Source organism: Diorhabda sublineata, chromosome 4 (genome assembly GCF_026230105.1).
Source record: "Diorhabda sublineata isolate icDioSubl1.1 chromosome 4, icDioSubl1.1, whole genome shotgun sequence".
NCBI lineage: Eukaryota > Metazoa > Arthropoda > Insecta > Coleoptera > Chrysomelidae > Diorhabda > Diorhabda sublineata.
The window spans coordinates 4,806,844-4,829,707 of NC_079477.1; the positions used below are offsets into that span (position 1 = coordinate 4,806,844).

The window sequence follows — 22,864 nt, forward strand, 5'->3', positions numbered from 1 at the left end:
CCTTTCCAAATGATCAATATTTTGAAAAAACCTTTCTGGTAAACCCTATGCTTTAAGTAGCCCCATAAGGAATAATCCAGAGGGGTTAAATCTGGAGATGTAGCCGGCCAAAAAATGTGGGAATGCCTGTGTACTACTTTGTTATTGAATGTCGATATGGCATGTAGCACCGTCTTGTTGGAACCATGCACGTTGACGGTTCATTAAGGATAGTTCGTTAATAAAATCATTGTATAATTGATTTTGTAAAAAACTTAGATAATGTTCAGCATTCATTGATCGTCGAAAAAAATATGGTCCTATGATTTTATTTTTGTAAATACCACACCAAACGTTGGTCTTGAGTGAATATTGGTTTCGCGTTTTGATGGTAAAGTCTGTCATAATCTCTATCTTTCAATGTATGCACAAAGTGGGGATTGTATGGATGATAATTGTTATTTTTTATAATATTTGCCATTGTACCTCTACTTACTTCATTTCGGATCAAAGACATTCTTTTTCTCAATGACATTTTAGGGTGCTCTACTACAGATAACACCACTTGTAATTGCGTGTCCTCACCGGCAAGCCTCTTCTGGCGTTACTTTCAACTGCGAACTACAAGTCAGGTAAAAATGGTGGGTAATCGCCGATAATGCAGATTCCATTTTGATGGTACTATCAAAAAGGTCGATGAACATCACACCCTTTAAAGGAAAGTATACCACCAAATGTATACCTGATGAATACGTCATTATTCAAAAGCTTGGAATACATATAAAAAAAGTGTACACTTTGGATTTGGTTGCCACACTAAAAACGTTTATAAACTAGTTGACAAACTTTTAGCACACAGCTGTTCAACAAATTATATTAAATCTAAAAAATTTTTAAATTACTAAAAGTGTCTAAAATACATTCGATTAACTATTATTATTGAATATGCAAAATTTTGACATTTACAAAAACGTCATATAAAACAAAAACTTTAGAGGTGGAGCTAGAATTTTAAATTTCAGTATTAAATGATTTATCACAACTTTGTTTTTTTTAAGCTAGTTGACAAAACTATTTATCATTGTATATATTTAGTTTGCAAATTTCACTAGTTTATTTATAATAGTTCCAAAGATAAAAGATGGAAAGAGGAGTTTTGACTATTGAATACCATTGTATAACTATCTTCAGTTTATAAACATATAAATACCCCCACCAATTTTAATTCGTGTATATATCCATTCAAGAAAAAACATACAAAAATGAATACTTTAGAAAGAGACTTATAAAGAAAGCAGAATTTTGAAGTAGTGAGTATCGAAATACGCACAATTACTTTAACAGATGACATAACCACAGAATTAGTTTTTTTTTTAATTTGAAGTAAAAAAATGTAGATTGCGGAGATTACAAAATTATAAACCATTACAAAGAAAACAGTAGTACAGTGGTAGTTCCTCTAATTTCATTGGAAGACGTTTATAGGAATATAGTCAGCAAACAAAATAATTTTTTCAATAATATCCAACTTACTACTAATCACTGAGGGTTTCTACTCGTGATTTGCATGACAGAATATTTTTTTCAATAAGCGTTTAGGTGTATTGCAAAGACTTAATTGGACATACGTTGAATATATTAACACTTGGCTTATTGTGACATTTTTTACAGATATTAACAAACCGTCCAGTGACTATGGTGCTAGATATGTCAGAGATACAAACCGCATGGCAAGATAGCGATTTTATTACGGATTGCCTGTGTTGGCACAACGTTTATCGCCAAAGACATTCAGCACCGCCTTTAACAATGTCTTCGGAGGTATGTTTAAAAAACTTCAAACAAATTATAGGGTAATTCATCAAGTGAGTTACAACCATTACCTAGAATTGTATATTTTGTCTACAACTGTAATAAGATAAAAAAAAGATTTAATTAGATATTTCTCATCGGGAGCTTCTTTTATGATATTATTGATTTCTTCTGTCGTAGAAGTTTCTCTGGTTGATGTTCAGCAAACGCATATAATTTTAAATAACTTTCTATATTGTTCATGTTGAGTATAGAGTAGAAAGTCTATAGAAACTATGCTTTATATTAAATGTTAGTTGTTAAGTATATACGCCGCCCAATTTGAGTGATACGTGTTATTTGGTCTGTCGGCAGACATAGGCCCGCCGCAAATTGAACCCAGTCCACGCACAGCACACACGTTGATTATTTTTCAGAACGTTGTTTCAAATAGAGTGGCGCATATTGAACCCATCCCACGGCCAGCTCCGACCCAACCTGGTTCGCGTGGTACCGAGTTGTACTTGTAACACAGTTTTGTGGGTCGTGGGGTAGCTACTTTTAAATAAACCATCCATTACCAAACAGTGTTCCTTTTGACTCAAAAATGGAAAAATGAATCGAAATTGTGAAATCCTTTCCTGTACTCTATGATTCTACTTTTGAAGATTATATGAGAGCAAAAACTGAAGGATGATTTGTGGGAGAACATAGCAAAAGAATTAAATTTTACTGATGGTAAGTGATTTTATTTGTAATACTTCAACTTAGTATTATTAAATTAATGTTTACATTCCATTAATAAAATTTTTAATTTACATACTCAAATTAGAACATTGGAACATAGACTTTTTGACTTTGCACTCTTGACCAGTAATATTCTTTTCAATTAATTTATAAGCCTCACTAAACTGTCTTCTGTTTAACCGAAACGCCTCCTTGAACATATTTTCTGGAATTTCACCAGATAACTTGAACTCTCCGTATACTCTTTTTCTTTGTTGGTAGTTGCAACATAATAATTCTTTCGTCATCCTCAGATTCAGACTCCAGATCGAGAAGAAGCTTCTGGTTCGGTGTCATCTTGTATACTAATGGGGATTTGAGTACAAATTGTGGGCTGGGCTGTGTTCAATATGCGTTACTATTAAAAAACGTGGACATAAACTGGGTCTGGCCCTCGCGTGGGCTTCGCAAATACTCATTTGTTTTACTTCTTTTTCTTTTTCTTTGTTAGTAGTTGCAACATAATAATTCTTTTGTCATCCTCAGATTCAGACTCCAGATCGAGAAGAAGCTTCTGGTTCGGTGTCATCTTGTATACTAATGGGGATTTGAGTACAAATTGTAGGCTGGGCTGTGTTCAATATGCGTTACTATTAAAAAACGTGGACATAAACTGGGTCTGGCCCTCGCGTGGGCTTCTCAAATACTCATTTGTTTTACTTTTTTTTCTTTGTTGGTAGTTGCAACATAATAATTCTATTGTCATCCTCAGATTCAGACTCCAGATCGAGAAGAAGCTTCTGGTTCGGTGTCATCTTGTATACTGATGGGCATTTGGGTACAAATCTTGAGCTGGGCTGTGTTCAATATGCGTTACTATTAAAAAACGTGAACATAGGCTGGGTCTGGCCCTCGCGTGGGCTTCGCAAATACTCATTTGTTTTACTTCTTTTTCTTGGTTGGTAGTTGCAACATAATAATTCTTTTGTCATCCTCAGATTCAGACTCCAGATCGAGAAGAGGCTTCTGGTTCGGTGTCATCTTGTATACTAATGGGGATTTGAGTACAAATTGTAGGCTGGGCTGTGTTCAATATGCGTTACTATTAAAAAACGTGAACATAGGCTGGGTCTGGCCCTCGCGTGGGCTTCGCAAATACTCATTTGTTTTACTTCTTTTTCTTGGTTGGTAGTTGCAACATAATAATTCTTTTGTCATCCTCAGATTCAGACTCCAGATCGAGAAGAGGCTTCTGGTTCGTTGTCATCTTGTATACTAATGGGGATTTGAGTACAAATCGTGGGCTGGGCTGTGTTCAATATGCGTTACTATTAAAAAACGTGGACATAGGCTGGGTCTGGCCTTCGCGTGGGCTTCGCAAATACTCATTTGTTTTACTTCTTTTTCTTTGTTAGTAGTTGCAACATAATAATTCTTTTGTCATCCTCAGATTCAGACTCCAGATCGAGAAGAAGCTTCTGGTTCGGTGTCATCTTGTATACTAATGGGGATTTGAGTACAAATTGTAGGCTGGGCTGTGTTCAATATGCGTTACTATTAAAAAACGTGAACATAGGCTGGGTCTGGCCCTCGCGTGGGCTTCGCAAATACTCATTTGTTTTACTTCTTTTTCTTGGTTGGTAGTTGCAACATAATAATTCTTTTGTCATCCTCAGATTCAGACTCCAGATCGAGAAGAGGCTTCTGGTTCGTTGTCATCTTGTATACTAATGGGGATTTGAGTACAAATCGTGGGCTGGGCTGTGTTCAATATGCGTTACTATTAAAAAACGTGGACATAGGCTGGGTCTGGCCTTCGCGTGGGCTTCGCAAATACTCATTTGTTTTACTTCTTTTTCTTTGTTAGTAGTTGCAACATAATAATTCTTTTGTCATCCTCAGATTCAGACTCCAGATCGAGAAGAAGCTTCTGGTTCGGTGTCATCTTGTATACTAATGGGGATTTGAGTACAAATTGTGGGCTGGGCTGTGTTCAATATGCGTTACTATTAAAAAACGTGGACATAAACTGGGTCTGGCCCTCGCGTGGGCTTCGCAAATACTCATTTGTTTTACTTCTTTTTCTTTGTTAGTAGTTGCAACATAATAATTCTTTTGTCATCCTCAGATTCAGACTCCAGATCGAGAAGAAGCTTCTGGTTCGGTGTCATCTTGTATACTAATGGGGATTTGAGTACAAATTGTGGGCTGGGCTGTGTTCAATATGCGTTACTATTAAAAAACGTGGACATAAACTGGGTCTGGCCCTCGCGTGGGCTTCGCAAATACTCATTTGTTTTACTTCTTTTTCTTTGTTGGTAGTTGCAACATAATAATTCTTTTGTCATCCTCAGATTCAGACTCCAGATCGAGAAGAAGCTTCTGGTTCGGTGTCATCTTGTATACTGATGGGGATTTGGGTACAAATCTTGGGCTGGGCTGTGTTCAATATGCGTTACTATTAAAAAACGTGAACATAGGCTGGGTCTGGCCCTCGCGTGGGCTGTGGTCAATTTGCGGCGGACCATAAAGCTGGATTTATAAACTTTTCGTTCGCGTTGACAAATATTTATGAAGTTTTTAACTTTCCTGAGATTATAATTGGCTGCCCTATTAGAAATATTATTTCGCATTACCACCAAAAGTAGAAGAAAAATTTTGTGTCTGTTTCATTAGTTTCTTAGCAGTTATTTTTGTACTTTTTCTTAAAAATGTTATTTGGTGAGCAAGAAAACCTAGTTTTAGCACAGGTAGCAGCCTTAACTGGAATTTTGTTCCTCTATGCTTTAGTAAAATTAAAAAAGAAACCACATATGATCTGTATACCGGTTTTGACTGGTCGCTGGGACGCGTAATACATAAAAATTCACAACCTACCAGCGTGAACTTGAGCGCGAGCGTTCGTGTTTACAAATTACGTAATCTGTTGATGCTTCAACTTTGAACACCAACGAAAGAATTATAATAAACAAATTATATCGGACAATGTCTTTGCTAACTCAACAAATTGTAAGAAATAGGAATTGAATATTAATTACTGTGTGTTGGGTTAAACAAATTATATCTAATGCTGATTTTGTTAATTCAGTAAAATGAAGTCATCCATATTTTTTATATAAATTAACCAAACCAAAATTACAGAACTATAATATATACTTTTGAATTTCTTGTAAAAGTTGTAGTGAGTTTCAAGAGACAATTAGTATTTTATGTCTTGAGAAAATTCATATATACAGAGTGAGTTTTATGTATGGAACGCTTAAATTGTCTCGGAAACGGCTTGTACGATTTTTATAAATTTTTGAGCGCAAGGGTCTTGTGATACGGCCGGTTTTATGGTAGTATCTACATTGTTGTAAAATCTTTCTTTTCTCCGGAAAAATAAGTATTTCCTAGGAGATGCGAAAAGCGAAAAATATATAGGGTGATCCATTTGATATAAAACAAGTTCATTCTTTTTCCGGAAATAGGAAAGATCAGACAACAATGTAAATACCACCATAATTCGGGCCGTATCACAAGACCCTTGTACACAAAAATATATACCAATCTTAGAAGCCATTTTCGAGATAATTGAGGCGTTCCATAAATAAAACTCACTCAGTATGTTCATGAAAACGTGAACAACGAACTTGATAGATTGTTTTTATGTAAAAATTTCGTGGTTTTTGGTAATAAAATAGAATATTCTTACTTTCAGATAATATTTTAATTTTTATTAGTTAGAATCTGACGGAATATCTTCGTATCTAATTCTGTTGATTGAGTGGAGATAAATCAAAAAGCGAAATCTCTAAAATTATACCGGAGCACTTAAATACACAAATATATACACGATCGATTTTGTTGTTCATGTCTGGAATAAATTCAAGAGTTCTACACGATAAATTTCAAGTAAGAAAAATTTATGGTGTAAAGTCTGACTTGGAAGGAGAATAATATATATGTTTCACCATACTAGATATATAATGCTGCAATTTTTAGTTTTTGAGTCCGATTCTACTATGTAAAAACACGTCAAATCAATAACTTAATCCACAACTTTGTAAAAACTATTTTTATTAACATAAAAGATAAATAAATAAAGTGGTATCAATCTGGCTACTGTTCTCGTTGGATGTCAAGACTATTAAGAACACACTATGCGTGTATATGCTCTCTTAAATACTAAATCCTATTGTATACAAAAACGGTAATTAATTATATTTATGGGACACTTGAAATCGCTTCAATATGACGTTGGTTCCCATTAGGAGCGGTCAATGTACAATAAATCTTAACTAGGAAGTTAAATAGGTAGATTTATGATTCTTCACAGACACATTAATATAGGACAAAAATTAGGGAATCCGTTAATGGAGGGTAAAATAAGGGACATATTGTATCACTTAATATATTAGTAACAGATCCGAATGATTCCCATGAAGAGTGGTGAAATTCTTTACTTTAACATAACCCTATATAATTCGAATGAATATTCAATAAAAACCGATTGAAAATTTATTCTTCGAAGCTCCGTTTTTATTATTAAAAAGCACAATAGTTGTGTTTAAATTTAATTTTCCAGAAATTTCAAGCAAAGCTAGATTATATTATAGAAAATATTTTCATTTTATTTCCATTAACCTTTAACCTATACATTTTGGAATACAAGAAAATTACGAATCTTTTTAGGAAAATAATTTATCACTATCTATAGCTTCCTTCAGAGGAATGTAATTTTTAGAATTCTCTCAAAAAATTGATGAATTACTTTATCTTTTTCATCTTCCGTCGAGAGATGTTTCTTTAGGCTCACCAAAAATCACACTTGGCCAAATCCGGCAAATAGGGTGGATGTTCAATGACTATTACATAATTCCAATAACCTATAATGTTGATATGGAGAGATATGTCAAAGAATTCGTTTATATTTAACTTTTGAGGTACAAGAGAATTATAAGTCTTTTTAAAGAAATGATTTTATTTATTTTGACCAATTTTGACTTATTTATTTACTTTAGATTAGTTTTGGTTACGGGTAGTCTTTTAAGTAGCATGAATTCTTCGTCTTTTGGAAACTTCCAAACTATCTGAAAGGGAAATAATCTATTAATATTCAGGTTTTTGTGGATAATTCACCAATTAATCAATTTCAATAAAAAGTTTTTGATATTTTGAATCATTTATTAAGGAAATATCATCATATATTGCAAACCATTGTTTATAAAAACCATGCAAATTGATAATTGACACTTCAATCTTCAAGCTTCAATCTGTAATATTATCATCTATCATTTTGTCATGTTTTTAGCTTTGTTACCTTGCTCAAACTTGGGCGAATCATTTAGCTCATACAAATAGATTTTACTACAGAATCGACAAAGAAATTGGCCAAAATCTATTTTGTCGACCTTCTAATGGATTAGTTCAAGAAATATCGGGTAAATTATCTTATTTACTAAAATATTGTTGACAAATTCGAGACGATAAAAAGTATTTTAGGTCAAGAAGTAGCAACTTATTGGTATTCAGCAGTACGTCAGTACAATTACGGAAAAGAACCAGATTGTTTACATGTAAACGTGAATGCAGGTACGTAACGTCTAAGGCCGATCACACACGTTAAATTTTAATTTCTGCTAATTGTAAAAAGCGTCAAATAGGTCTTGATCATCAAATTATAGTATTTACGTTTCTGATCAACTTTATACGTTATTTTACTTATTTTTAAAAGTAAACATATACGAAGATCAGCGAAATAATCTTGCTCCCTCGAATCCATATAATATAATAAATACCAAAGGATGTAACTGAGCATGTTGCACTTCCGCTCAAATAGTGTCATAAGTCAAAAAATAAAACAAATTACCGAGTAATCAGCGTTTGAAATTAATTCTAACTCTTACTTTTCGGATGATAACTCAAAAACTGACAAAGTTTGACATTATTTGAGATGAGATTCTCAAGTTTTCTAGCACCAATAGTACAATAGAAGAGATTTTAAAATTTTTTGAGTTATGACACTATTTGAGCGGAGGTGCGATGTGTGTACCCACGGTATACTATTTCAACTGTTTTAATTCAATAGTTATCGTATATTCTAGGCTTAAGAACAAAATGTTATAAAGTACATGAAATGTTAGTACATAACTTCGCGGCCTAAATGTGACACATTATGGAGCTTTCGTCTGCCGGACCAGATCGGTACCGTTTGAAAATGCGAGCCGCGTGAACTTGGCAGACGTTTTATCTGTCCGCAAGTCTTCGGTAATCGGAAAATTCACCTGAAAAATTACATAAAGTACACGCGATATTCTTTGTTCTATTTCTTTCTTAGGTCATCAACAGCAGCGAGAAAGCTATGATAGACGTTTTCTGTAGCAGAGTCCTCGACAGACGTGATCCCAAAGTCCCTGGTTGTTGAAAAAGAAAATTGCGTTCCTCGCCCAGTTAATGTATTATATTACTACAATAATGGCCTAGAAAACACTTTGCCTCTGGTTCCGATGCTTCGGAATCCATCACGATAAAAATCTACGTGCTTCAATTAATTAAAAACGTGCGAATCTTCATATCCGGACTGATTTTCTGCGTGTGCTTCTTAAGCAGCTATGGCAATGACTGACTCAACCAACTCGAGCTTCAATTCGCACAGCCTTTGGCAACGTTGGTCATATCACCAATGGATGTTTTGACTGCCCAACAGCCGTGTACGTGACTTGGAGATTCCCGCTCATAGTATCGACAATTTTTATACCTACAGTTGCATTCAACTCTCTATATTTTTCAAACAAAAGCGATGACAGCAGCTCGACGATCAGACAAATGCATAGTTAATTAAGAAGTATTAAATTGATATATCAGAAAATTCAAGTTTGTTTACGTTCTTAGTTTGATAAATAATATATTATTCGTATTTACGTAAAGGAAACCGTTTAGTTTTACTCATAAACTGAAAAAATTGTGACAAAATTTCTCATTTCATTTATATTACACTTTTTTCATAAGCTTTCTTCTTAATCACATAATATTTTTACTATACATATAATCATTAAAATGATTTTTGGATGTTGCGGCAAATTTTCTATAAAAAAGGTCTGTAGACATTTTTTCGTTGGAGTCACTATTTCTGAGAAAATCTCCCTCAACGCCGAAAGCCGGAGCATCCGCAGTGGGAATTCAAACCAATTTACGTTCCAGACGCTCATGGAAAGTGCTCTAACTCTTGGAAAACTACTTCGTTTTAGAAAAATCAAAATGCATCATGATGGTTGAGATCTCTATTTTCTACAAGGGATCCCACAAGAGATTTATCGCGTTGTTATCAATATTTACTTTTAAAAAACGCGATCATGAACACTAGCTTCGTTCTTGGTTGATTATTATTTCAATATTCACAGACTTCTTAATAGTTTCTCTTCTACAAAAATGTAGATACTCATTTTGTGCTCTACAGTTTTGGCTCCGGCGCTTTTTTTTTCGAATCTACCAAGCTTTCGAGTTTTTCGCAATCCAAAATATTTTGAGCGTAAAACCTTTTTTGTGCAGAATGTTGTGCTCCGCATTTTTTGTCCCGGCAGTATCGAAATTCTCATTATTTTCGAGTTACGGGCACCTCAAAATATTTTTGAGTACATTAACCCATTTTACGGTAAAAATTTTGAGGTTTGAAAATAATGTTTAAAATCAATCTGTCGAGAATTTCGTACTGTACATTTTTAGTCGAATTTTTCTTCGAAAAATTAGACTATTACGGTAGGCATGAATAGAAGAAAAATGGGGGGCACATCATTTTTCCCATGTTTCGAGACCTCCTGAACACGATTATGATGGTTTTTCGATTGTCTGTAGTTTATATATATATATATATATCTATATATCTGTTTAAGTTACAATTCTTATTTTCGTCTCTCGAGCAATTGCTATGGGTCCGATTTGGTTCAAAATTAGCATACATGGCTTTTTTGGCGGCGGATTGATGTTATTAGAGTTTGGTTGAAAACAAATGAATATTTCGAGGGGTCGCAGAGCAAAAAAGTGGTTTTTAACCTTTGCTCACCTCTGCAGGTCAAACGAAAAGCGACTGAAAAATTAAATTTCACATGTAGGTTCAATTAGTTGCGAGATGATTTCCTGTCTAAGGTCGAAACTTTCCATCTCCACTCCTCTCCATTTTATGGTCATTTTTGTTATATTTTCTTATTTTTTAGTCAGAAAAAGTTTAACTAGAGGGTTCGAACTTCGCATACAAGTGGGGGTGATGTTGAAGAATTGTCTTTCTCAAGTTCAAAGATTACTTCTTCAGTTCTTCTAGCACAAAACGCCCGAAATCATTTTGATCGTTGTAATTGTTGAACTGGACCGCCTCCTATTTAATGAATTATACGAGTATGATCGTTGCTAGGGTGATTTTTTTTACTTCCCATTTTCGAAATTTCTTGTCATTATGACAATTTTTTCTTTGTTGTCTATTGGAATTGAACAAGAGGGTTCGAGACCACCGGGTCTATTGAAATTATGAATTTTCATTCGAGAGAGAGAGAGAGAGAGTTAACTTGTGAAATGAAAAGTTATTGAGGAATAGCAAATTTTCCATATAAAGAAATAAGATTGAAAATCATTTCCAAGAAATTCATTTATTGAAAGATTTGTTTGTGTATTAGTTAAATTCTTCATTCGACGAAAAATTCGACTTTCCTGATGGACCTCTGCTGCTCACGGCTTTTTATTTACGTTTGCTGAAGACTTGAGGACAGAAAAAACGTCTGCCAATGGTTTGCCGCCAATACTTACGACTGAAATAACTTTAAGAGAAAAGAATCTTGTGTGTACCTTATTTTTTATTTCCTCGAATTTCCACGAAGTTCACGCGCCTCGCATTTTCAAACGGGACCGATCTGGTCCGTCAGACGAAAGCTCCATAATGTGTCACCGCGAAGTTATGCACTAACCTTTCATGTACTTTACAACATGCATTTTTTGTAGCTAGGTAGCTCTTGGACTATAGTGGAAAAGATTCACGTGTGGAACATGTACGATTGTTATTTTCAGTGGGTTTGGGATCTTTGTTGAGAAGTCCAAAGTTGATAAAATGTTCAGTTTATTGAACAGAGTTTGAAAAGGTACCTGTCAATGTACATAAAAATCAGCATCTAACTTTTACAATTTTAATAAGAAAAATATTCAGGACTTTATATAAAAGCCATTTATTTGTTTGTTTACAATTCTTACAATTCTGTGAAAGAAAATTAATGAACAAAGTTTTGGCATGTGGCGACAAGATTAGAATACAAAAATAAAGCTTAAATTGATACGAATTGAACATACCTTCTGAATCGTTTGACAGTACTTGTTTCGATTAACAAAACTGTTCCTAAACAATCGTCGGATTGTTGCTCAATACTTAACAAATCTTGAGATTACTTACAAATTGGAGCACGTTTGCCTGTCGCCATTTCATTTCGCTTTTTCGCTGGCGCGTGAACATATCAAAAAGTGCTTATCGCCTGCCAACTTAACTTGATTAAAAATTAAGATGAACATGGTTACCAACTTTGACTCTACGAGCCCCTTTCCCATTTCAGTTGGCCCAATTGTTTCGTTTTGAGCACTTTATATTGTCTATAAACATTTTAAATACTTTTACAGAAGTTACAAGTCTTAACATATGTTATAATTACAAACCAAAAAAATGTAATCAGAACAGCTTAAATATTAAACATATTAAACCGCAATTCTTTGAGCCATGGTGTTTATTAAATTCTGGCAGTATTCGGGAGTAAAATCAACCCAAATTTCTTGCAGTATTTCCTCTAATTCCATGACATTTCTAGTGGATTTGCACGCAACTGCTTTTTCATTTCATGCCAAAGTGTTTCTATTGGTGATAAATCTGGACTACTTGAAACCCACTCTAAAAGTGATAACCATTTTAAGGCTTTTTTTGACTTATGGAATCAACTTCATCTTGCTGAAAAATAAAGGCTTTCGCAGCGGTTAAAGTTACTTCTCTTGTTGGCAACAATGATTCTTTTAAAATATCCAAGAACTTTTCAGTATTAACAATTCCGTTTATGAAATGCACTTTTCCCACTCCTCTTGCACATATCGAGCCCCACACATCTGAATGAAAAGTTTCATTTTTTTGGCGAATAACTCTACTTCGATCGTCCCCCACGCAAACTTCAAAACGAGACTCATCACTCCAATGTATACAGCTCCATTCCAATTTTTATGCTCTTTGGCCTATTTAAGTCTATTTTTCTTTTGGATTTGAGTAAATAATGGCTTTTCCTTGGCTTATGTAAAGAAAATTTAAATTTAGAAAAATATGTATTAAACCAACGTGTTTACAAAATTCACCTTTTATGTCCGAAATCGTAATTTTTGAGCCTCTCTGTGACATGTGGACCTTGAAACCCGCTTACTCACTGCATTACTCCAAAGTATACTTACTTGACCATAGTTAGTTTTGTTTTTAACACTCGTTTATCTTTGTCCGACAATTTCGATTTTCTTACGCTCCGGCGTTTAGGGACAATCGAACCATTTGCTTTATACAAGCGAACTATATTTCGAACAATGTATTTTAACATGTTTCCAACTTTCGCGATTTCTGAGTTCTTTTTCCCATTTGAATTTTTGAATTTATTATGATTTATCGAATTTTTTCATCAATAACTTTTCCTCTACCCATTTTAAAAATTATACTCAGCTTATTACTTCAAAAATCTATCTGTCACTTAAATTTTTATTTTAGATTTTAGACCTAATGAAACTCTGAACACAATTTTGAAAACAATGAACCCTTGTATATGCAAAAAAAATTATTATCAACGAGACCTATCTATTTCCATCATATTAAATATCATATTTGACAATATTCATCCAAAACCTATTTTAGACGTAAAACTAAAAGTTTAAAACATTTTACTAACAGCTACTTTTTGGCATTTTGAAATAAAGTTTAATAATTTCGAATTTTTCTAAGTGGGCCGACTGAAATGGGACGGGGCTCGTATATAAAACAAAATAGTGTGAGGTAAGGATTTGGTCAAGGTTATGATAGGTCGGGACATCAGTCAATTTGATCAATTTTCAACATGTACAAATGGTAAAATTCTTTATTTCTCAGATAAGGTTATGCTCTTTGACCTTTCTAGATCCACTCCGCACTGCGGAAGTTTTGGGTGTATTATCTACGTCATTGTCTAAATATCTTCTTGAAAATTGACACAATTACCAACTGATAACCAAGGAAAGCGTTTAGACTGTTGTCCATTTCTTTGACAAAATTTAGGAAACGGCGCCCTTGCCACTTAAGTGTTCCTTTGGCTTGGGGAATAGATGATAATCGTTGCGGACTAAGTTCAGTATGTACGGAGAATGGAGTTTATAGTCGTCGTAGGCTGCATAAAATTTATGTTTAATGCATGTATTGAAACATCTACGTTTCATTTCCTGAAACGATAGAATCCTACAACTTCTCCTTGTTTCCTAGCCCTTCACGTTGTTGAAGAAACTTGCTAGCACATTCAAGGTATTACTTCTTGTATTCGTCAGTCAGCATCCGGGAGACCTAACGAGCACTCACTTTGCGATAACGTTTCTGGCCCTTTCAATTGTGCCACAAGAAGCTTCAAGAATGCGTTCGGAAGTTCACTAATAACAGTGACTCGCCGATCTTTGAGCGGGCACTGTTGATCTTCTGGATAATCGCATCAGAAATCGACGGTTTTCTTCCATCTTCAACATAAATCTCGAACCTTGGTTGGCGGGAGCGGCAATCAACACTTCAACCTCTGACACCCTCCCTCGAGGAATCTTACTTTTGGTATAACCCTCATAAAATAAATAGATATACGAGGGAGCTTAGACGGTTAGCACACTAGGTTAATTATATTATTAGTTTCCGCCATATTTCTGTCAAAATTTCATATAAATACAAGAGATAGATTAGTTTCAATAGTCCTAGAAAAAAAAGATAAATGTATGTTTCGATGTTATTTTTCGAATTTCCAATCGTTGATTGAATTGAATGCTTACAATTAGCACTAGTATTAAAATTTTCCCTTGACCTAATTTTAAAAAAGAAATCGAATAAATTTCACAAGGTAAATGTTTAAAAGACGTATTATTTTCTAGCATGACCACTTCTGATAAAATGTACGTTATCAAAAGTAGATTGTCGTATTATTTTCACATGTAAATGAATGTTTAATTGTTTTTCTAGGTCATTTCACACAAATGGTGTGGGTGTCAACTAGATTCTGCGGCGTCGGTAAAGCTCGCGGTAGATCTGGCAAACTTGTCGTAGTAGCTCACTATTTACCCCACGGGAATGTGTCAGGGGCGTATTTGGAAAATGTGCTTCCACCTTGCGAAGATTATCCTAGGCTTCCTCCTCCTCCCCCACCTCCTTCGAGACTAATTATGACAGGTAGCGTCACTTCCGAGTCTAGTTCTAATACTCCGAATAGCAGTTCTTAAATTTGGCAATCGTGAAGTACTAATGTTTTTTCTCTCCAAAACGAAGATTATAAGTACTTTAGTTAGGTTTGTACATTTTGTATTATTCCGAGAAAACGCCAAATTTAATTTTGCAGTTATGTATTAGGGGTCGTCACTATTTAATCGACGAGCCTATTCGAGCGGACATTTCGAAACAGCTGATTGTTTAAATTGGAATAATGATTTCTTATTTTTTTATATAATCTCTTTTAATTATATTTAAATATACGAAATATGTACAGAAGGGAAGAGTAGACTAAGATCTATAAATAAACGTAACACAATACAATCACTGATATAATAATAATTATTATACATTTCCCAATTTTTTAGCTCTTAGACCTTTTTATATTCAATTTCTTAGATAAAAAATCTTGATTTTTAGTCTATTCTGTTATATCGCGTGTTTTTTGTATGGAGATGTTTGACGGTTCGACCTAATTGAATGAATATAAAAATACCTTCTCTTTTAACATTATAAAGATTATCTACTTTTTATTATAGAAATTCAAATTTTAAAATATAAAGAAGTAATTACCAATTCTAATTTTACGTAGGTACATTTTTACGTACACTTCTGTTCATCGAAAAAACATACATTAACATGTTACCTGCGTAAATCGGAGCTGCTATCTAACATCATTCTCAGGAAAATTTCAAGCGACGCCCAAGATGTTGCATTGATTAATTTTTTAAGATAACGTCCCTTTTAATCGACTGCTAGTGCTGCATAAACAACAAACTGTGCAAGTGCTAGGAAAACATCGCTTTCAAATGAGTGCAAGCAATCCAAACTTGTATTTGCACTTAATTATGTGTATCGTAATCTGGACTTTTGGAAACGAATTGCCATCAAAGTTTCAAAAATATTTAAATCGTGCAATGACGGATATTTTCGCATTTACAGACTACCAAATTCAAGATTTGAGGAGCAATACGTTGACGGAAGTAATAAGTCCGACAAATTTTCAATAAATGTTTGGACTTGGATCAGTATCAATGGATGTAGCGTTCGGTGGGGAATCGCTGGAAGGTTCAACTCTGAAGTTTCCCTCAATTTTATTTACTAACATGATAATTGTCCTGTAAACTCAACAATGGTTTCGACAAAACAATATTCAGTCTCTACCGAGGTCGGCAAATAGTCCTGATATAAATCCCATTGAAAATTTATGGGGAAGGTTGATAAAAACAATTCACAAAAGTCTTCAGAAGAAAAACATATTTTCCTCTGTAATTCTCAAGCATACTTTATAATGGAAAAGATTAGTCTTAATCATTCGAACCAACCACGTTCACGAAATATACAGGGTAAACCGCATAAACACCGCCACAGAGCAAAGGCGTATAAGGTAGTCCAAAATATAACTCTATCTCAAGCTGCATCCCTAAAGAGCTCAAGGGCACAAAATTTTCAGAAAAATTAATTTCTTTGCAACCCTTTAATTAAAAAATACCAAATTTGGTACCCTGTATAAGTCTGTTAAGGTCAAAAGTTCACAGAAGTTTTTCATCTGTCAGTTGATTTAAAAAATTTAACTTCTAGACAACGATAAAAATTTGGTAATACGCTAGTTGACAAAATTTGGAAATTAGTTTAAAACTATAGCTTAGCATCTATTTCACCTCAAAATTATATTATTTTAAGAAAAATAGGTTTTTTACTTTAGTATTTTGATTTTTTAGAAATGAACTTGAAATTGACTGCGAAAAAGGCCAAGACTGTCATGGCGTCTTGAATGACGCGAAACAGCTGTGTTTGTTTATGACATTCAATTGTGTTTTTCAATAAATAATAAATTCCTCGTATTATAAATCTTGTATAGTGCCCCAATGCGAAAATACAACGATAAAAACGCCAAACAAATTATTCATATACGTTCCAAACAATAAAGAAATGGGAAGAAAGTGGTTAAAATGGCAAGGAGACAAAATGCTTTTACTTTAACAACTGATTCCACAATTTATTTCTGTGAGGATCATTTTGATGTCAGTATCAAACAAAACTTGATGTATCTATTTATAAATGTACAAAATCTACCATAATATACACATAACATATAAAATGTTATGAATTAATTAAGTTAAAATTATTGAAACTTTGTATTCGCTAACCTCAAAATCAGTTAAGTATTTTCATTTCACAGTAGGTAAATGCGGCTCTCTGACTGGTAACTGCTAATTAAATAAGACTTCGTTTGTTCTTCACATAATACTTACATATAAGTTTTAACACTGCGAACTTCCGATGAACAAAAGTATGTGTTCATTGCAAAAAATTTGTCAAGACTAACGGCGTCAATTTTGGGCAAATTAGTGCAGTTTGCTTTGTTAAATCTTGATTCCATGGCAAATTATACCCAAGATTAAACTAAAAACGAACTTTATTAATTTAACAATAATTGCTGAAAACTCGAAATAACCTGGTCACTTTATACGAAAATGACAGCTACAACATAGCGTTTCGCGAGGTATGACGTCACGCTTTTCTGATTGGTATTTAATGTCACGTGATTAAACGCCTCATCTTGTCGATTTTATTTTCCAAAATATTATTAATCTTTTATTATTTTTGTATAAAAGTTGTTTTTTTATTTACTAATTATCACGGTTAATCACTAGAAACTCATAGCCATCCGATTTATTCTTAGTGGAAACAAGCCTATTGTAGAGATGGCTGTACATACCGTACAGATCAGCGTTTTAATTTTTGATATTCATGCTGTAGTTAATCTATCAATTCATATATCAGGTAATGTTTTAATTAGGTCGAAAAGTCGAAAATATTTTCTATAAAAACTCGTTACAACTAAAAACAAGATCATTTATTTAAGAAAATAATAATTATATGACTACAACCGCCGATAACTTCGTAAATTAGTACAAGTGAATACACTGCTTGCTACCATTCATAATAACGTCGCTTTACGCGCCGAAGGTGAACTGAATTGAAATTTAACAGTTCACTTTTGGTCGCTGAAGACGGTTTGGGTATTGAAATGCACGTCGGACAGTCTAATTGCGAGTGTAGTAAACAATGTGTTCGATATCACTATTTCTCGTTTTATTAAAGAACATTTTAATCAGAAATTTGATACAATCAAAAAGACTCCAAAAAACGTCCTTCTAGACTAGCGAAAATGAAAAATTTGACAAAATATTAGTCTGCATAGAAAGAACCTACTCAAATTAAGGTTTGTTCACGGATCAAATTCTATCAAATTTCGGTTGTGCCTTGTGACTTTCTTCTCCACTTCTCTCAGCCTCTATTCACTGTATACAACTTTCATTAATACTTATAACACTTATATATAAACAAATGTTTGTTTCTCTTTTTATAATCATTAATAAGTTTTAGAATAATATGTGATCATATTTCAACTATCAAAATTTTTCATTAAATACCCTGTAATATTTTTATATTTGCTAATAATCTATGAAATAAAAATATGATAGTGTAATACCGGCTTTAGTAAAAGTTTATCGATTCTTAAAAGTGTCATAGTGAAAAATCGATTCGAGAGCAAGCAAAATTGAGGAATATAGATGCATAAATTCACATTTTCCTCTTTTGTAAACTTTAGGGAAAACGCCAAAAACTGTTTATGTTTGATATCCAATTCAAATTATTACAATTTTTTCATAGTATCCTCTTATTATTCAAGTTATTTTTGCACAAACATAACCCTAAATTCATCTCTAGTATAATGAGATTTTAACTCAGAAATTTGGATAATGTGTTTTGCACCAAATAAGTGGCCAAGTGTGAGTTTTGCACCAAAATCTCATGAAGAATGTGAGCTTTGAAGGAAAATCATTATACCCAACCAAACAACCAGAACCAAAAAATGTTATTGAAAGTACTTCAACTGTTATCTGGGTTAGATGCATAAAAAAAGGCACACTTAGATGTAAGTATTTATCACTTTTATTATTGATTAAATTTAACAAACTTTAATTAGATAGCGTCAACTTTTGTAAATAAGCTCAGCAATACCTGTGATTGGTTGATTTTAAGAATGTGAACTTGGCTTCATGATAGCTGTTGAATAAAGTGAATTATGAACAAAGATAATATACACGGTTATGAATCAAACTGCTATTTTGTACATTTTTTTAAAGCTAATAATGTGAATTTTTAACCAAACTATCGTTACTGACCGCTTCAGTGATGTGCATATATCAATGTGTTCAAATTTTGGAGAATGTGAGTTTTGCATCCTTACCCCTCAATTATAAGAAGTAAAACCTACTTAAATAATATATTTTGTCAAATTTTCAACAAAATGTATATAATGTTTACAAAAAATCGTTATTATTTCATAGTTGAAAAAAGCTATTCATTTACCGCACTGCAATTATGGCTTTAGACATTATTTAAACTCTTATTACAAATCTACACAGGGTGTTTTTAAAAACAAGTTATTATGTCAAGGTTAAATGATATTTTACATGTATAGCTATCTATAATGGAATAGTTTAACCTAGATGTGTCAAATAAAACTATTTAAATTCATAAATGCAAAAACATTAATGGAAACAATTCAAAATAATCATTTTTTTCTGCTTATGTACTTTACACAAAAATAGCCAGTATAACAAACACAACAGACCTGATAGAATGTTTATTGGGACATTAATAAAAAAATACTGTTTCCATTCATATGTTGCAACCATAAATATTACAACATAGAAATAAAATATTTTATTGTTGTATATACACGTAGTGTGATCTAAAAATATGTTGAAAAGTGTGGAAAGTTAGAAAATGCTTCTTTCTGAATATCTTTCATATGCTCTCTCAAGGATTGTGGCATCTTCTTGAAAACCAAGTTGATATTCTGAGATTTAATAATAAATTTTGAGGATTGTTTCTAGTTTAGTTTCCTAGTAAAAAGCCTTCTGTTGCTTTCAGAACTTGATAATATTGTGTTGTTATGCTGATGAGCCTATCAGAGATTACATATTGGTTGGTTTACCAAAATTGTGTATTAACATAATTGTGACAGTTTTTATTAGATTGGAAAATAATTCAACTTCAAAATTAAGATTATGAATGGAGGTTATTAACTCTATTGTGCATTGAGGTATTTCGAGGAGGACTTTGGCATTTATTAAGCGGTATCTTGGTGATTTATTGGCAATAAAATCTTGTATTGCTTTCAGAACTCAATAACATTGTGGAGATAAGGTGATGAGCCTATAGGAGGTTACATTTTTGGTTGGTTTACAAAGTTTGAGGATTAGATTGGAAAAAATTCAAAATGCGTTACCCATATATGGATGTTACCAACTTTACCATGCACAATAGTTCAAGGAGGACTTATCAAATCATCGTATTCTAGTGATTTCATGGGATTGAAGTCTTTGATTACTTTCAGAACTTAATTTCTAGATATTTAGTTTAGTGGTAATTATAGAAGTCCGATTGTTTGTTTTACTTCTTCGTGAGCATCTATTATTCAAATTTTTTTTTCTAGGGGGACAGAAAAACTTTTAGCTCTTGTTGAACTGTCTCTTATCTAATGGCCTTTTGAAATACATATAATTTAATTTATATGTTGTGGATGGTAGACCTTTTTCTATGCTTCCCATAGCGAATTTTTTATCACTTCGGCCCCACAAAGACTTTCTCATTAATGATAGATAGTTCTTCTTCTTTATATGTTTATTTTATTTTCTCAACATCTTGTATTTTGCTAGATTTCACGAAATGGCTATTTATTGACATAATATAAAACTATTATTATATAGAAAATATCAAATTGCAGTTTTTCGTATAACAATTGATGGTTTCTTAGTTGTAATGTATTTGGTTGGAGTGTACTTACAAGATATTTAAATGAATAATTGTTAAAATTTAGTATATACCAGAATCTAGACCCTCATTAGCTTTATTAGGTTGGTATAATCCTACCTGGTGTTGAGAATATAGTATTATGTGCGCGAAAACCCCGCTGTTATCAGTAAAAAAACAACAGTGTTCATATATTTAATCAAAGCGTGTGCCTAAAAGTGTTGAATATTCGCTTAGGCTGTAATCATATATTTTTGCTCATATAGAAACATATCGCTAATTTTAAAGCAATGTATTTTATGTAAGTACAATGTGTCCAAGTATCTACAGACTGATTAAATTCACAAAAACATCCAATTTGGAACGAATACTTGGAAATACTTCTATATCTGCTCTATTTAGATGGATCCGTTCTAAGCTTTTAGAGACAATTCTCAGTTCAAATTTTGATGAAAGTTAAACAAATAAAAACGTGAACAACAATTATTTTTTACTTTTTTTCTACATCCCTATTCAACTAAAACTTCATCTTCTAAAAATAACAAAGTAAAACATTTCGTTTAATTCAAAATTCTAATTCAAAAATGTCTGATGGCTGTACTATTAATAACTACCCGCTATTAATTCTTGTTTGCATCTATATCTCTCGTCCTAGAAGAAGCTTTCGAAAATATAAGCTCTGGAAGGTTCGACTTCTAGAAATTTCTATAAACAACATTCCATATAAATCTGGAAGGTCCAGGAATTACAGAACACTCTCAAATGTAGAAAATTCTTGAAAATTGTAGAACAAACCAATTGGTAGTGGGTCATTCTGGAATAATGTGGAATGTTAAGTATTTTTTGGGTCTATGGAGGGGTATATTCATCGTGGTTTTCAACGTCAGTTTCTTATTAGTGGAATGTGATTAATCAAAATTATAAGTAGTTAAACATGAATCGAAAATAACGAGTTTTAATTGTATTTCTTAATAAAAAAATATATTAACTTGTAAAAGATCTTACCTGAAGAAACAGTAGAAGTATTAGAAGTAGAGGGACCTAATAGCAACGAAATGAACGAATTAAAGGATGAGAGTGCATGCGCAAGTCAATCATATTTCTTTTCATTAAAATGAAAATTTGAACTGATTTTGTTTGTTTATTTTATTTAGATAAAAAAAATAAAAAAGTTGCGAGACACGAGACTTTTATTGCGAGACGAGACTTCTCACTTTTTTGCTTTTATTGTGAGACGAGAGTCCACTTTATTGCGTAGAACAAAATTCTTAGTGGTGTCTTCTCGTTTCATATACGTAAAATATAAGTTATTATAGTAATTATTATAACACAAATATAAAAAAAATATTAACTTGGTTAAAGGAAAGTCTTTTGAAAATGAAAATTTGATAAGAAGAGCAGAAATACAAGTTTTTTCTTTCGAATCAAAAATGTATTTGGACAAAATAATTGTTTCGAGGACAAACAACTCTATTTTTTTGTGAATTTAATATTGAAAGCATGTGGTAAACTGATGATACTATACTTGGCAAATATGTATTTTTTCAGGATTTCAAGCTTCGCAACTAGTTAAAAAATTAATTACATCATTAGGTGGCACTGTTTGAATTCATGAAAAAAGCAATAAGTGTAAAGCTGTGATTCGATGTAATATTTTTGTGGCTATTAGAAATCATTCCCAGAAAAATGTGATGCATTTAAATGTTTATTTATATGTTACTTGTAGGATTTTGTACAATATCTTGTGCTTTTAATAACTTCCCATTATTTATATAACTGAAAATACCATGTAAACTGAATTAGAAAACCGAACAATAATATATTTTTCAGTATTATTAGATTAAAATTGAAAAAGAAGTGCATTTGTTAGTATTCTAGAATCATCACGTATAAAATGAGTTTATCAAACCTGATTGTTTAGAAATCGATACAACAAAGGTTATAATTGAATGATGTATGTATTTAATTTGAATTGTTATTGTTATATTTGCTAGATATTGTCATTATCGTTGATATTAAATCAATTTAAAAAAAATGGTTTTATTTATAAGAGTACCTAACCTCAGAAAAACCAGTCAA

General features: G+C 32.7%; 1 protein-coding gene and 1 long non-coding RNA gene across 3 annotated transcripts in view; both read left to right on the forward strand.

Moving 5' to 3' along the window:
- The window catches only part of LOC130443204 (uncharacterized), a 28,883-nt gene extending 13,388 nt beyond the window's left edge, over positions 1–15,495 (forward strand). Inside the window, exons 3-6 of the mRNA XM_056777723.1 lie at positions 1,651–1,800; positions 7,790–7,919; positions 7,981–8,070; positions 14,711–15,495. Of these exons, the coding sequence (XP_056633701.1) occupies positions 1,651–1,800; positions 7,790–7,919; positions 7,981–8,070; positions 14,711–14,967 (627 nt within the window). The 3' untranslated portion in view covers positions 14,968–15,495. The remainder of the gene's footprint in view (positions 1–1,650; positions 1,801–7,789; positions 7,920–7,980; positions 8,071–14,710) is intronic.
- A 2,846-nt stretch (positions 15,496–18,341) lies between these two features.
- LOC130443205 (uncharacterized) lies at positions 18,342–22,600 on the forward strand. 2 transcript variants are annotated; one of them, XR_008909828.1, is made up of 2 exons: positions 18,342–18,899; positions 20,155–22,600. It is a non-coding gene; the product is annotated as an uncharacterized LOC130443205 (long non-coding RNA). The 2 variants fall into 2 exon arrangements; XR_008909827.1 differs by lacking the exon at positions 18,342–18,899 and adding an exon at positions 18,910–19,195.
- Positions 22,601–22,864: the final 264 nt, after the last annotated feature.